Raw genomic sequence first — 16,373 nt, 5'->3', positions numbered from 1 at the left:
AAACGGAAATGCCAAACTGATTTAAGCACACTAAAACTTTAAAATGTCAAATAGAACTCTTGTTGGTTTTTCTAGTCCAAAGACAAAATGACAGAAAACAAAATGACAGATGAGACTGTAATTTATTTTCAGAAGTTTCAGTGGGTGGACAGATGTTTCCTCGGAGTGTGCAGCCACAACCCAGTTCATCCTTAAACACACCTCTGCTCCCTGCTATAAAGTTTCAGTCAGTTAGAAAGTGCTGGCAGTATTTTGACTGTTGTGGTCTTTGTTCCAAACAAATAATCTCATTTCAGTCAAGGTTGCGTGATTATAAGCACAGAATTTGTGGTTGATTAAAATTTCTGGCTTATACCTACATTTGTTTTTACTACTAGCACATGCTCTGCCTCAGGTAACATTAAGCGAGTAAGCGATGGTTTGTGTAGATGTGTGTTTTTCTAAAGTAGGTGGGCAGAGAAATAGACTACTGTGTGAAAACAGACATCTGTACACTGCTATTATGTTGTTTTCATCAGACTGGACAGAGTCGGTATAAAATGTATCTTTGATAGGACCTGGGACTTTGGACTAACTCTACCACACCCTAAACTTCAGCTCTCTGTTTACTGCATCATGACTTATCATGTGTGCTTGATTGTATGTAAGTTTCATATGTATTTATTCACGTTTTAAATTATAGTAAGAGTGTTATTATAATTGTGTACTGATTTATTTGGCTTAATCATTTGGAGTTATTGGATTAATGAGATAAATCGGCAATATAGGCCAAAGCCCCTATAACTTCAAAGAAAGCGTAAGTGAATGCTGAAAAAAGTCTGCTTTCTCATCCACCTGTTGCTGCTTCTCTTTCCATGTAAATAAATGCCAGATAGAAGGTATTCGCTTTGTAATATTCGGCGGTTCCCATAGGGGGCGCCAACGGCACCAACTCGCAGCCCGACTGCAAGACATGTGGCTGGGACTTTCGGAAAGCTACACTCGCTCTTTAGTCCAAAACAATTCCCAGATTGCGTGACTGGTCAGCATTCCCTAGAAGGAGTTTGCACGCTAAAAAGCCGTTTACTAGGCGCAAACCAGCCGCAGCTGCGCTTAAACGGTGAGTAACGACACCTGACGTTAGCTAAGCGGAGCTAGCTGCTAGGAGGCTAAAAGCAACGTAAGCAGGTGCTGTTGTTCAAAGCCGCTAGTTAGCTCTCAGCTAAACTCGCTAGCTAACTTGTGACCTTCAGTACAATCGTCGTGGCTGATATTAAACGGTAGTTAGCCATATTTACTGCCGTGCTAACAGTCTGCTAGCTCCAAATGTAGCTGTGTTTTTAGCTAGCAGTAGCTCGCTAGCTAACCAACAACAACCGTGTTGTGGCCGTCGTGTTGGCACTGGTTGAACAAGTTGGAGCTAATTTTGTGTCTCCAGCAGCCAGGCCGTACTGGCAAAAACACGCAACAAGCTTTTCAAATACCCCACCTTTTACTGATGCAGTACGACTTTTAAACTAAGTTAGCCTTTACATTTAAAAGACTGACTTTCAAGCTGCCTTCGGGCTTCGCATTTAACCGGTGTTCCGAGTGGAAACACTTGAAATGGCCTGTGTTGACTTCGTTTGTTTGAATTGTTCAGTAATGCGGCTGTGTTCTTAGTCCGTTGCAGGGGCTTCAGCTAAACAAATGATAAGTGTTCATATTTGGAGGATAGGAATGTCCTGACTGATTCTGGGTCAGTTATGGGAGACTCTCAGAAGTGTGGTGGCCTGGCGGAGTTGGGTTTGTTCACAGTGACTCAGGCTGTTAGTTACACTCAAGTGTGCGTTCAGGACATTGAAGCCTGAAGGCTACAAACATTCCTTCAACTGATAGACGCTATAACATGGACTTGGTCAAAAATCTTGTCTGTACCTGTTTGTATTGGTTTTAGGCAACTGTTACCCAACCAAGCATGCTGGAATAAATCAAATCTAAACCATTTCACTTTCACTTATTGGCCTGAGTGAAACACAATCTATAGTGGTAATTGTAACTAACAGTAGTAGGTTTGTAATAGTAAAGTAGTGAAAAATTCCCTCATCAGTTCCAAAAATACATCTACCACGCCAAGATATCAGACCAAATGAGCACAACACAGATGAATATTATGGAGTAATTTAAAAAAAAAAAGGGGGGGGGGGGATTCCTTGTTGCCTTAATTGTGTCTGTGGGGCCTTTAATGAACCTTTCACTCTCTCTCCCCTGTTGTGACAAAAAAGTGATTTCCGGTATTTACCCCCCCCCCCCCCCCCCCAAAAAAAAAAAAAAAAAGATTGCTTGTATTCAGACAGTTGTCGCTGACTTGTTGTCCTATAATTTGTGAAACCTGTCAAACCCTATGTCATGAATGATACTAAGTCATTTTGAGCCACAAACAACATTCCTGTCACAAGGTAGAAGCTGCAGTTAGTTTTTTTGAAAGTGGGTTTTATACATCCTTCATTCACCTAAACAGTCTTATTTACATTAAAAAAATTATTTTATGAGAGTGATCTGACCAAGAGGGCAGCAGAAATTGCAACAAATATAACACAATAGTTGTATAAACATATTTTAAGTTATATATTATCCCTCCATGAACCCTGATGACTACAGTCTTTTTTTACCAATATAAGAAAAGACATTACACATAAAAACAGAAATCACTTTTTGGCACAAGGCCTTTCTCACTAGAATGCTAACAATAAAACCTACGAGAAATACAAAACTGTACCATGTCACAACTGATAAAACACATTTAGCTTTTGACAGTCCCACCGATATGTTGTTAGTGCAAGATAACTTCATAATCTGTAGCCAAGTCGAGAGCAGCCGAGGAACGGGGTCACTACTGTTTATTGATGGTGTGACTGCTGATAGAAGTGGCAGGAGGAGTTGGGAGTGTACAGAGCTGGACGCTCTGCTCAGATTGCGTCAAATGCTGTAAAACTGATGAGGCAGTGCTTCACAGTGCAAATGGATAATGACCCAAAGCATACTGCAAAAGCAACCCAAGAGTTTGTCAAGACAAAGAAATGGGATATTTTTCAGTTTCATTTAATCACCTTAACGCAGCAGTTACTAATGACAAAACTGAAGGCAGAGAGACCAACAAACACACAGCAGCTGAAGGTGGCTACAGTAAAAGCCTGACAGAGTATCTTGAAAGTATTAGGACTATGTATAAAAATGGTTGTAATTCCTGAACAGTTAATCCAGTACTTCTGCTAAACCCCTTGAACTCAAGCTGAAAGTCAGCACTTCAGTCACGTCTTGATTGTATTGTTAAGACTTTAGCAACTTTACTTCTCCTACTTTACTGCTTCCAATCCAATCCAGTACTCTAACTGTACTCTTAAAAACTACTTGTGCTATTATTTGAGAGAATCAACTCTCTCAAACTCAAAGTTTTAATCAATAAGACATTCAAACAAGTTTTGATCGTCTCAGTAAAATAAAAACAACTCAAAATTTCACAGAAAGTGTCACCATTCACTCAGTCTCTACAGTTATTAGTGGGATGCACTTAACTTCCACTTCTTATAAATACACCTTGGCTTTGGGATCTGCTCATACAAAGTACGGATCCCTTCGTGTTAGATCAACAAACTGTTTTCTTCACTGAGAGGAATACACGGTGAATCATTCTTTGATTAAGGCAAGGCAACATCTGCCTCCGCAGGCATGTTTCATTCTGGACTGCTTTATGCTTTATACTTATGCTTAGCATTAAGATTCCTTATTCCCTTATGCTGTTTTTTTATGGTCATGCTTGATTCTCCTTTTTCTGCCGTCTGTTTTGATTAAATATTAAAGGTACAGCCCTTAAATGGTTCCAGTATTTTTTGTCAGATAGGAGTTTCTCTGGCCAGGCTGCATTTATTCGTGTTTTAGTATCTATTGATTGCTGATTTAGCGATTTAACACACCTGCTCATGCACAAAGAGTTGAGCTGATACATGAGAAGCAATGACGATGTTAACTGAATTGAATCCAGCTAAGTCAAAGCTTTGTGTTAAGTGGTAAACCTGTGATAATATGATGAGAGAGTGAGACGGAAAGAGCCATTGACCGAGCTTTTCAGTCTTGTTAACTCTCTTGAACACAGTGTTCATTCACAAATTTGCTGTGAAGACACAAAGAAATGTTTTTGTTGTGTGATAACATGCAAACTCTGCATGCAAACATTTGGAGGCACCGTTCTCAGACACGGATCGATGCAGAGCCGTGAAAGATGCCAACCTCAAATTAGCCCCTGAAAATCGTGGTTGTTGTTGGTTCTTGTCAGTCTCATTATAAAGCGTGTTGCTTTGTGTGCGGGACTGGAACGCTTGTAGTCCTTGTTTTTTGTTTTTTTTTCATCCCTCCTCTGTAAAATAGGACAGTGTTAAAGCATTCTCTGTCTCTCTCAGTCCTGGAACCAGCTAATGGGCCCTAAAAATATATACAGAACTTTGCAAAAATATGATGGCAGTGTAAATCACACAAGCTCAGGTTGAAACTTGTCATAAAGATTTCTACTTTAGTGTTGCTTATTCTGCAGAATATGTGTTGTGTGAAAGTGGCAGTTTGATGACTCACCATGGGTAGACTTGCTGTATTTCTACTAAGCTGATGTTGCATTGACAGATTTTGTTTTTGTGTAAGACTGAATAAATGTGGATTTAAAAGTGAATGTACCTCTTCCAGAAAGGACAGTATCCTTTAATTGTATTGCGCAAAGTCATGTGCAGGATGTTGATCCAGCATAATGTAATCATCCTAAAACGTAAATATACCTGCATGTCTCTATTCTGCAGCATGAACCAGGTTTGATGTGCACAGTTGATTCCCAGAGAAAACTGAGCTTGGACATCATTGCTTATTTCTAAAATATGAAAGAGGTTTACCTCAATCTTGTCTTATATTGTTTAGAGCCAGGTGGGAGTTTTTCTCTGCAGTTCATTTGTATTTTTTTTACTATTTATTTGTCAAAATTCAAGGGACCTGCTAGTAGGAAGTGTCTGACAGGTTTGTTCAGAGGATTTGATAAAAATGCAAATCTTTAACAAAGACGCTTCATAGTAAACTGATAACTGATAACTAAGGCTGTTTATCTACCATTAACCTTCTGAGGGGAAAAAAAAGAGATTGTTTTGTTACATGCTACATTCATTATCTTGCAGTATTTAACCTGATGATGTCATAAGCTGTGCCCCTTTCTTTCCTATCAGCAAATCTTCATTTGTCACCTTCCCTCTGTTGTAGTGGGGATCACGACAGCCAGGGGCCGGAGATGATTGGAGCTGGAAGCGGTGAGAAATTTTAACCTTCGTTTAGCTGCATGTTGCATAAACATATCAGACTCTATTTTTTTAAGACTGATTGGTGTAAGTAAATATTTTTCATACTTGTGTGTCTCCTCTGCGGCGTATACAGGCGGCCAGGGCCCGCCTGATGGGGCAGACGGCGAGGAGGCGGAGAGGTGTCCTATCTGCCTGGGCGTCCTGGCTGGAGGCGAACTCGCCATGCCTGATAGCTGCTGCCATGTCTTCTGCCTCAGATGCCTCCTCACGTGGGCAGAGGTGACACTCAGTGCCACTACTATATTAGCGTTATCTAAGTGGAAGTGATTTTGTAGTGAACAATTATATATCTGGTCTGTCTGTGAATTAATCACTATATTCTGTCTTAGATCCAGAATGATATTTTAATGAGTATTAGTGCATTGACAACAAAGGTGACTTGGGATGTGAGAAAGCAACCAATGCCATCAAAGCCCGGTTTGATGTGCTAAAACTGGCTTTCTGTTTGTTAATGTTGGCTAACGTTACCTGCTAGCTAAGACACATATCAGTGTAACAGCTAGCAAGCTAACCTTAGTTTACACCCTCACTAAAGTTGTTGCAGGCAAAATGTTACCTGAAGCTCCTTATAACAAGTTTTTGTTGTGCCGGGTGTTTGTTGACATTAGTGATTAGTGGATTTTTGAGCTACATTTAGCTAGTGTTGCTCACCTTTGACACTGGGCCCCGGTCCACATACTGTTGGAGGAAACCAGGGAAATTGGGGAAGGTCTGATGATTTTAGTTATGTTTATTCTCTTTAAACTTGACAGTAAAAAGCCTTGAGTACAGAAGGAAAAGTTCAAAGGTATTAGCAATGATATTCTTGTGCCAGTACTCATGCCAAAAATAGCATTTAGTGATTTCCCTCATGTCAGACTGGAAAAGCCCGTAAGCCTTTAAGCATGCATGCCTTTCATTCGTATTAGTGTACTAATGATGTTTTGTTTGCTTTAATTTGAAGCTGCAGATGGCTCCTTCCTGCCCCGTGGATAGAAGACCTTTCAGTCATGTTTACAGATGGGACAGGATTCTCGGCTGTGTGCAGGTCAATGCGCTGTTTTCTCCGTTTACTGCTGCTGTTTTAAGCTTTGTTAAAATTTCCTGTGCTGTAAAGCTGAGACACCCGCTGCCTCCTGTTAACGAGAAATACGGAGCGTTATTTTCCTGTGATGTCAGTTTATTTGATGTGTATTTAAGAAGAATTTTAACACCTGAAAAAAGTTGAAGTTTGGTTGAAGTGGTTTTGAGGTAGCCTGAGATTGACCTAGAAGGTAAAGCCAGCAGTCAAAATTAGTTTTGTTTCCAAGTCACATGTAGGCCAGCTGTCAAGCCACCACACAGCCTCACATGACTTCTGTCTTTATATGTACTTAAAAAAAATAAAATAAAATAAACATCTATCCTCAAAGGTCCCTGTGAGGAAGCGACTGTCTCAAAGTGATGCTGAGAACTGCTGCTGTAGAAACCCTGAACAAAAAGTTTGTCTCAAGTGAGTGTTAGACTGTTTCTTTCTTAACATTACTGGGTCGCCTCTTAGGCCGGCCCTTGCCATTTGACTGTGAGTGCAACCAAGAACTGATAAAATGGTTATCTTTTCAGAAGCAAGCCCACAAGAAGGTTGAGACGGCAAAAGGTGGAGAGGACGGCAGGCGCTAAAACAAAAGGACTTGTGAGGAAATGTATGTGGTGCTTCTGCCCCAGAAATGTGGCTAGCCTTTTCACGCATTGTGTCAGCAATCTCACGTCTTTAAATGTGTTTATAGGTAACGATGAGGATCCCTCCTCACTAAGCAGAAAAAAGGTAACTGCTTTGTTTTTTTTTTTTATCTGTCCCACTCGCATGTTTCACTCTTAGGTTTGATGTCACTGTTGATTCTTTGCATTTCTCTCTTCAGGTGAGAGGAACAGACTGCTTTACGTGGTCACCTCCTCCCTGTGTTTCATTAGTTACGTCAGCACAGGACGTGTAAGTGACACTGATTTAATGAAATAATATGTTAGTAGTTTTTTTTTTTATAGTTTGTACTCTTTGTCAGGATTTTTTTTAAATGGTGCTTACAGCGATCATGTTTAAAGTGCACTCAGACGATCAGTTGGAGAAGTCAAAAAATTGGGTTGAATTCTAAACATAGTAGGTGGATCTTTAAAAAGTTTTATGGTATTAAACACATTAGAGCAACTGAAGGTGGAAACATCAGGGAAACTAAGATGAATAAACATTGATTTTGTAATGTGCTGACCTTCAGTTCACTCAAATTTGACTTCAGGCAGACATGCCAGAAAAAGTTGGTGTTTGGATATGGAAAGGTGCAAGTTTAATGACACTCCTGAAGAAAACCACAACTCGTGGTCGTTAAAACGGGTGCCTGAAAGCGTTTCTGAAACTCCCCACACTGTGTGTGGAAGATGTTTCGGTTCGGATATCGTTTGGAGCGCCAGTGATTTTTTTTCTTCTTTTCACACTGATAAACAAGTTAGAAAAATGTTGTTAAATTTAACCACATACTTTAGCTTCTTGCTTTTATTTTTGAACTATCATCAGTGCATTACATGAAAATTAGACAGATGTTTTTACGTTTGTGTTTCCATGGTGATCTTTGTCATCACCGCATCATGAAGTGGTATTGAGGAGCACCTAAAAAGTCAGGGATTTAACTTGTAAAATTATCTGTAAGTATAGACCTTTTTATAGATATAAAGTCTGCTTCTTCTGAGAATAGGTAACATCAAATAATTGACAGATTACAGTTTAGACCCAACTTTAACTGTAGAAACCAAATCTCATGTTCAGAAGCAGGATGGCAGGTCAGATGGGTAAATCTGCTTCTGAACATGAGATATTTTGGGTACCTGGGAACAATTTATTTTGGACTATAACTTTACATTTGAAATGCTGTGTAGAAAGCACTTTTGTAACTCTTACCCTGCTTTCACTGTCCTTCAGTGCAGATCCTGAGTGGCTGGCAGAAGATATACCATATGACACTGGACTCAAGCAGTGCAAGCCCCAGGTGCAGCACTGTCCCTGGCTCTCTCCTGCTGCTCCCATCCCTGCTAATGGCATCTCAAGGTAATAAAATTCCCACTGCTGTGACCGTTTTCACAAACTGACAACATCTTTCATTAGATCCTATCCACAGCCTCAGTTTGACACTAGTGGTTTAGTCTGTCAGTCAGGACTATAGAACAGCGCACTCAAGTAATTGTCCTAAGTATAAAACACAGGAGCTTTAAAACTGCACACTGAAATGTTTCATTTGGTAAATTCTTGAAAAGTTTGTTTTGGTAACATTGATTGGGGTCCATTCAAACAGGACATTAGAATGAGTTCTTCTTTGAGTTTTTGGGACTTTAAAATTGTGCAAAAGTAGGAATGAAGAACGCACTGAGATAAAATCTGACCTCTAGCTGTTTGTTGGTTTTACAGGCAGAGTTTCCATGGAACCAGTTGGAATCACAACACGTTTCCATTTGGATTTGGCTCATTTCCATTTACCTCCAGCTCACCGTTCACCCCGAGCAACTTTGGTGAGACACATCCGACACAGTTGACTTTTTTCCTATGATCATGGTGAACATGTCTCGTTTACTTAGACTAGTACTTTTATAGCGTTCCATTCGTACACATGATACAGAGCTTTATTCTTTTCTGTTAAATGTTTATGCAAATACTGCCTACACTGTCACACAGTGATGGCAATATGGATTTCAGTTTTTTTGAACCTCTGACTTTAGTAGACCTGCTCTGCCCCCACATTTAATTTTTGCTACAAAGTTCAAACACTTCCAAGTTCTTTCTCATTTTGATATTTTGATTTATTGATTAGCATTCAAATATCTCAGTGAATACAGAATAAAGATTACCACAAAGCAAGAAAGCGCTAAAGGTATTGGCTGAAGCATATGCTTATTACGCCAACCAGACAATCCTCATAGGGGATTGTCTGTTTGTTGGGGTTTTCTGTTTCATGTTGTACCGTCTCTAGGTGACTGTAGTGACTGTGTGGATGGGTGAAATGTAGAAGAACCATTAAAGTCTTGAACTAGATATCAATAAGAAGTAAAATCAAATGACTGTATTCCAACGGCAGCTGCTGTTTATAGGAAACACTGGACCAAAATAATAGTGAATCACAGGCTTCTATAACCAGTCTCTCTCCCGTGTAGTGTTTCAGGGTGTTGTCTGCGCCATCACGTGTCCCAAAGGAGGAGAGAAGAGAGGTGGCCGAGCTTCAACCTCCAAAGCCCCCACCAAAGAGTCAGAGTCTCTACCGTCGAGACGATCAGGACGCAACAGCAGCAAAACTCAAGAAGAGACTCCTGCATCTGACCCTTCAACACCTCCACAGTCCAGTTTGTCAGACTCCGACTCATCTGCTAGCCAGTCCACAAGGCCTGGCAAGGCTTCTCAGGTGCCGGCCAAGAGGAAAGGGAAACGAGTGACAAACCGAAAGGCTAGCGGCAAACGGAAAGCTACAACGAGAAAAAAAAGCTCTCCGGAAGTTGTTAACAGTCCAGCAGCTAGTGAGGAGGAAGCACAGGAGGATGCAGTGGAAGAGGCATGTGAGGAAGCGCAGGAGGAAGCACAGGTAGAGGCACAGGAAGCATCACAGGAGGAGGAAAATGACGTGAGTCAAAACAGGGAGGAGGAGGAGGAAGAAGAAGAGGAAGATAAAACTGAACAGGAGCAGGATGGAAGTCACTCAGAACAGCAGCAGTCTGACGCTGAAGATGGTCTCAATGAGGAACAGGATGGTTTCAATTCCTCTGATGAGCAGCAAGCCGGAGGAGCTGTGAATGATGTGGGACAGGAGAGTGAGGAAGCTCAGGAACAAAGTGATGAACACGAGCAAGAAGAGAAACCCGACGAAGGTGAGAGCGACGTCTCATGCCCTTCAGGATCAGCTGTTAGCAGCCCTGGTTTGTGCTCTGAAGGGGTCGAGAGCAAAAAAGAGAAGGAAGAGCATTCCAGTCCAGTTTCCTCTGGAGAAAAACATCCAGAGGAAAGGACTTCGCCATCCCCATCCCACTCCTCCACCCAGAATGCTGTGGAAGATGTAGTGTCTCCACAGTGTGACGAGCAGGATGATGAAATGGACATTTGTGCAGAGTCAGAAGATGCCAACAATGAAGAATCTTCAAAGAAAGTGGAGGCTGAATCATGTGGGAGTTTAGCACAACCTGGTTCTCCCTCTGCTCGAGAGGAAAATGTAGCTGACCAAGAAGCGAAAGCTTCAGAGGTCATTGAGGCAGAAATGCTGGCATCAATAGAGCATTCAGGAGTCGACAACTCTGTGGAAGGATCCAAGGATGACACAAGTGTTGTCCCCATGGACTGCAGTTCACCCACGAGCGGGCATGGGAACAGCCCCGTTTTGGAACCTCCGAGTGAGACTGCTTCCCCTGCTCCTGTAGAACCACCTCCTACAACTTCTGAAAGCCACGTCACCAAAGATGAAGGCGCCAAGGACAAAAGGGAGAGAGACAGGAGCCAAGAGAGGAAGAATGGCAAGCAGCGGAGATCTCGCTTCCACTCTCCAACTTCCACGTGGTCACCTAAGAGGGACTCAAAGAGAGAAACATGCAGGCGTTCACGGTCTAGAGAACGTGACAGCAGCCCTTCCCCGAGGCGCTCTTCACGGGCTCGCAGCAGAGAAAGAGACAGGGACCGGGATGGAGACAGAGACTATTCTAGGAGAGATCGTAGTCGGGACAGAAGGAGGCGACGGTCCCGCTCAAGATCCCGGTCAAGGTCCCGGTCTAGATCTCGATCTAGAACAAGATCACACAGACGAGGGCCCAGCCCTGAATGGTCGACATCTAGAGAGCAGTCTCCTCAGAGGAAGGAGCGTAGAAGCTGGAGATCTGGAGCCGGTGGTGGGTCTGGCAGTGAAGGACGGAGGTATCATGGCAGCGCTGGCCACTTTGAAAATGGTGTTCCTGCAGAAAGTTCTCCTGATCGCCAGAGCTCAGACAATCCCGATTGGGTTACAGAAAAGATTCGAGGAGATGCTGATGGAAGGAACCGGGACTTCGGGTACAGCAGCAGCTCACGCTGGGAAGACCATCGTGGAAGTGGTGGGAACAGAGGAGAACAACGAAGTCGAGGGGGCCCTGGAGGGTTTGAACGTGGCCGGGGAGGAGGACGTGGTGGTGGCAACCGCAACTTTTACAACCAACAGGAAGAAATGTCTGACAGCCGCTGGCAGTCGAGGAACAACTTCTCAGGTACAGGCAACAATTCAGGGAACGACGCATACAGCCGCTTCAATGAAAACCGAGGCGGCGGGCGCAGGAAAGAGCCTGAGCCAGGCGAGTCTATGGTTGACCGCTCAGGCTGGTCCTCTGCATCCAGCTGGGCTGTCAGGAGAACACTGCCTGCAGATGTTCAAGACTATTACTCAAAAAGGGAGAGAGGCCCGGGCACCTGGAGCCGGCAGGAGGAAGAGCAGCAGCCACCAGCTGCAGCAGGTGAGACCTCTTTATTTTGTCGATACACCTCCAAAAAATCAGGCATCATTGTGTTGTCTGCACTGCAGAGTTGAAAAGTAAAGAAGCATGCTATACATTATGGTGGTATGTGTTGAATATTCTCTTTGAGCCAACGAGAAGAAGATAATTTTAGTTCATTTGTGAGGAGAGAACAACTGGAAATTACCCCCAGGTATCTGCACTCTATTCGATTTAGAGGAAACTGTGATTTCTTTGAAGTTAATTTATTCCTTTGAAAGTCTCACAGCATCTATTTTTGATATAATGCGGCTCTTTTCATTCTGCCTTCTGCGAATCCTGTCCTGCACTTTTTTTTTATATAAACCTACCTGAATAAGCACAGACAAAGTTTATTTAGCCTCTCACACATGATGATTCACTGTCCCCTCACATTTTTTCATTATTATTTGTGGTCCTTGTTCTCCAGATCCTCCAAAAAGCGAGCCTCCTCTCCAGGCAGTCCCCGGTAATGCTCCGGTGCCTCTGATGAACGTGATTCCACCTCATCCTCCGCAGCTTAATGTTATTCATCACTACCCCATGCAGGCCCCACGAGGAGCCCTGCCGGTCAGCTTGCAGCCTGCAGCACCCTATGCCATGCCTCCTCAGGTCCCCATGCATCTTCACCCTGCTGTGCCGCTGCTGCAGGTGCCCGCTGTGGGTGCTCAGGGCCTCCCACCTCCTCCACCACCACCTCCACCAATGCAGCAAGGTAGCCAGACTGCAGCGGTTCAGCCAGACGGCCACGCTGCACAGGTATGGTAGTCTTGGGCAGGATTAGTTTCCAATTCCTGAATGTCTAATGTTTTTATTTATTTATTTTATAAATGGGCACAATAACTGTCTCCAAGCAGTTCTTCCCATAATTCTCTCTGTGATTTTTCCATTTTGCATTAGATGGCCAATACCAAGGTGAGTTTTGTGAAACCAGCCCTGCTTCCAACCCCAACCAAAGCTGGGGTTGTAGCAGTGACACAAGGCCAGCCGGCACCAAGCCAGGCACTGCCATCCTCTACAACGCAGCCCGGCCAGCAGAACAAGGCCCAGGCTGACAGCTCCAAAAAGGAAAAGGTAACTTATCTGTCACTCAATCAAAGGTCATTTAGTAAAGTTTTTTTTCTTCTCTGCCCTTTTCTGTTTTTTGTCTTTTGGATAATCCAAGTTCCTCTTACTGTTGCAGAAACAACAGATCCAAGAGAAAGCTATAAATGAAGTGAAGACAGCCATCAAACCATTTTACCAAAAGAAGGAGATTACAAAGGAGGAGTACAAGGAGATTGTGCGCAAGGCAGTAGAGAAGGTAAACCCTCAGATTTCTTTTTAATGCAATCACAACCCAATACACGGCCTTTAAATTATATTAGATACAGATACCTAGCTGTGTGGTAACCAGGTGTAATGTTCACACAAACTCTGAGAGCAGCTAGCTTATTATTATTATTGTTATCATTATTGAGTGTATTTGCCAACAGTTGCTGCTAACATTAGATATTTTTGGTTTTGTGAAGGCCAAAGTTTTTAGGAATAATTTTAGATTCACATCTTAAATTTGACAAGCATGTAAAGAAGATTTCTAAGACAGTCAAGGCTAATACGAATTGTTTTAAGTTAATTTGGCGCTATATACCCACTTCAGCAGCTCAGTTATTTATGCATTCTATGATATTTTCGCATTTTTCGAATTGTATGACAGTTTGGACCCAAGCAGCACCATCTACAATTCAGCCTGTGGTATCCTTATATAATCAAACCTTACAAATAATGGATAAAAAATTGGTTCGGTGGCATCATTGTCACATTTTACAGAAATATAACTTACTTAGTTTTGAGAGTTTTAATCATTGGTGTTATCTTAAATTAGTTTTTAAATGTATAAATAGGATGGCCCCAGTGTCTCAATAGATACATTCAGAGACAAGACAGTAATCGTGTTACTAGGAGTAAGGTGAACGGCAACTGCAAGATATTATATCGCAGATCTACATTCGGTCAGTCAGCTTTTTCTATAAAGGCTTGCCATCTGTGGAGCACACTTCCAACCGATATCAAACTGATTACAGACATCAGATCCTTTACATTGAAGGTTAAAGGGAAACCAAAGTTGTAGTCATTTTATCTGATGATTTTAATTTTATTTTATTATTTATTTATTTATTATTTTTTATTCTAATATGTATTTATTTAGATTGTAAGCCCAACAAGGGACAATTGTTGAAAATTAGCAGTAGCTATAAACCTATGTGCGGTACATCAGTCTCATGTCTTGCACTTGAACTATGTTTAACTGCACTGTCCCTTTTAAATAAATAAATAAATTCAAATTCAAATAAAAGCCGCTGCTTTTTAAAACAACCACATACAGACTGTTACATTTAGGGATCAGTATTTCCTGACTTTATGTGTTTGGCTTTTCTTCCACTTCAGGTGTGTCACAGCAAGAGTGGGGAGGTGAACTCTGGTAAGGTGGCCAACCTGGTGAAGGCCTACGTGGACAAATACAAGCATGCCCGCAAGAAATGAAACGTCGCCCTGCTGCTGAGGTGGCAAAAGCCCTCAAAGACCCATTGAGCTGCTCAAGTGCAATTTCTTCTCCTTGGAATTTGGCCTCCGAGCTGAAAGATGATGGAGAGCCAGCTTTTTTTCCCCTTTTCTTTTTTTGATATCTCTACCTTTTATTGAATGAAGATTTTTTTCTATAGATTTTCATATTTTGTCAGAAAAGAACAACCCAATCAGAAATTGTAATGCAAGAGCCCTTTATTTTGCATAGATCATGTGACTTGGGAACTACTGTAAAGAGCGCAGGCTAGTGTGGGGAGAGGGGGTGGGTGGGGTGGATAATGTTAAAGATGCACCACTCAGTGAAAGACATTTCCAGGGTGCCGGCTGGTACAATGAATTTCTCTGTTAGGGCATCCTGATCGCTTCTGAACTGAATATTGTCAGTGTCCTTTTTTAAATGTTAAATAATATTTCAGATGAGATCCTAGTTTATTGCCTTTATCAATCTGTGTGGCCCAGTGATGGGCTGGAATCTAATGAACGTGATTGTAATCAGGGCCCTGATTGGACCCAAACTGGGTTAACCAATCAGCAGTGAGTGTATAATGTGAGCTGTAGCTCCTGGGTGGGAGGGGGTAGTTTAGAAACTCCACCCCCTTGCTTGAATGTGTAATAAGTGTCTGAGTATACATGAACTGTGGAAGCTATCCAGAGAGTAGTTGAATAAATTAGCTGCCTCCTAACGTGCTTCTGTGTGTTTGTCACAGGAGTTGCATGAAAGACTTCCTGTTAGAGCGCCGGGTCACTGTAAGATTTAATTGCAGGCTACACGGTGTGACATGAATCTAATAAACAATATCAAGGTAGATATATGTAGAGTGACCAACAGCGTTGGTGCGTTCATGGTCGTTGGAGAACAGCGTGACGTGAAGAGAAATGCTCTTTTTCTTAGGTTTCTTTTACGGTACTGTGCAAAAGTCTAGAGCCAACAATGTATTGAAACGTGTAGACATACATGGATACATACTGGGTCTAAACAAAAAAGCTGACTGTGAGTCTGACAGTTCCAGTGTCTTTTTCTGTCTTGGCTTTTACTGTATTAGCAGTGTGTTTGGGATCATCATCATGATGGAACAGGAACATCACCAACACCACTGGCTGACAAGCACCCCAAAACCAAAGCCTTCCCTGTGTTTTACACATGGTTGTAGACACTCACTGTTTTATCCTGTCTGCGCTTAGTGACAATAATTTAAAACAGGAATGTGGAATTAACATCTCAATAAGCCCTGATTTTCAGTCCAGCTCTTGAGTAATTTGGCATACCCTCAGTCTTTTCTCCCTGTTTCTAATGAGGTGTAAGTGAACAGTAGACAGATGGATTTTTCTTTTAAGGACATGACTTTCAGAATACTGTTCCTCTGCTGTAGATCAGTTTTTAGGCTTTCCTTAAGTCTTCTTTGGCTGCTTTTGTTCGCCACATGTCAAATTTCCTCAAATTTGTAGAAGGACACACTAAACATCTGTGTGCCCTTATATCGACTGGGATTCACCAATTTTTCAGCTACTAGCGATACTATTTTTCCTGGGTTTTTTTTTTTTTTGTTTGTTTCATTTTGGGGTTTTTTTTGGGCTGTCAAATGGTTTCATCTTTTCAGCTTTATAGATAAACTAAAGAAATTGGGGAAAATGTCTTTTTGCAACAGGCTGCAAGTATCTAAGTGCTTAAAGAAGTTAAAATGGGTTCTTTGCTAAGTTGTTTGTTACTCTGTAGACACAACACTGGTTCATCCCTTGAGTTATGCTTGAATAATTCATAATAATTCATTTTCAGAGGAATGTTAAAGCATTCCTCTGAAAATGGTCAGGTACAAGGACTGGACTGACCTCTGCAGTGCTGTTGCTAATGACTGCTTTTAACAAAATTACAATGCAGTCTGGCTCTTTGGAAACAGGATTTTTGCACAGTACTGTAAAACAGTCACACATTAGATTAGATAAAACTTTATTAATCCCTCGGGTGGGTTCCTCCGGGAAATTTAGTTTCCA

General features: G+C 41.9%; 1 protein-coding gene across 3 annotated transcripts; it reads left to right on the top strand.

The window, feature by feature from the left end:
* Positions 1–898: 898 nt before the first annotated feature.
* On the top strand, positions 899–15,067 carry scaf11 (SR-related CTD-associated factor 11). Of its 3 annotated transcripts, none has more exons than XM_085136981.1 (15): positions 899–1,099; positions 5,251–5,297; positions 5,422–5,567; positions 6,298–6,375; positions 6,740–6,819; positions 6,930–7,009; positions 7,094–7,131; positions 7,226–7,296; positions 8,275–8,400; positions 8,758–8,858; positions 9,498–11,801; positions 12,250–12,578; positions 12,720–12,893; positions 13,003–13,122; positions 14,247–15,067. In XM_085136981.1, the coding sequence occupies exons 2-15, from the start codon at positions 5,279–5,281 to the stop codon at positions 14,340–14,342; spliced, it is 3,762 nt and encodes a 1,253-aa protein (XP_084993107.1). In that variant the 5' UTR covers positions 899–1,099; positions 5,251–5,278; the 3' UTR covers positions 14,343–15,067. The 3 variants fall into 3 exon arrangements, with proteins under 3 accessions (XP_084993107.1, XP_084993106.1, XP_084993108.1); XM_085136980.1 differs by having other exon boundaries at positions 6,292–6,375; XM_085136982.1 differs by lacking the exons at positions 13,003–13,122; positions 14,247–15,067 and having other exon boundaries at positions 6,292–6,375; positions 12,250–12,288; positions 12,369–12,578.
* The last annotated feature ends 1,306 nt before the right edge of the window (positions 15,068–16,373 follow it).

This window comes from Neolamprologus multifasciatus, chromosome 17, assembly GCF_963576455.1.
Source record: "Neolamprologus multifasciatus chromosome 17, fNeoMul1.2, whole genome shotgun sequence".
NCBI lineage: Eukaryota > Metazoa > Chordata > Actinopteri > Cichliformes > Cichlidae > Neolamprologus > Neolamprologus multifasciatus.
This window is presented reverse-complemented; position numbering and strand designations above follow the sequence as displayed.

What these genes read in the sequence shown, in the direction of transcription:
- scaf11 (XM_085136980.1), top strand. An exon ending in GAACAAAAAGTTTGTCTCAA is followed by an intron (nt 6,820 to 6,929) that starts GTGAGTGTTAGA and finishes TTATCTTTTCAG; the next exon opens with AAGCAAGCCCACAAGAAGGT. An exon ending in TGCGCAAGGCAGTAGAGAAG is followed by an intron (nt 13,123 to 14,246) that starts GTAAACCCTCAG and finishes CTTCCACTTCAG; the next exon opens with GTGTGTCACAGCAAGAGTGG.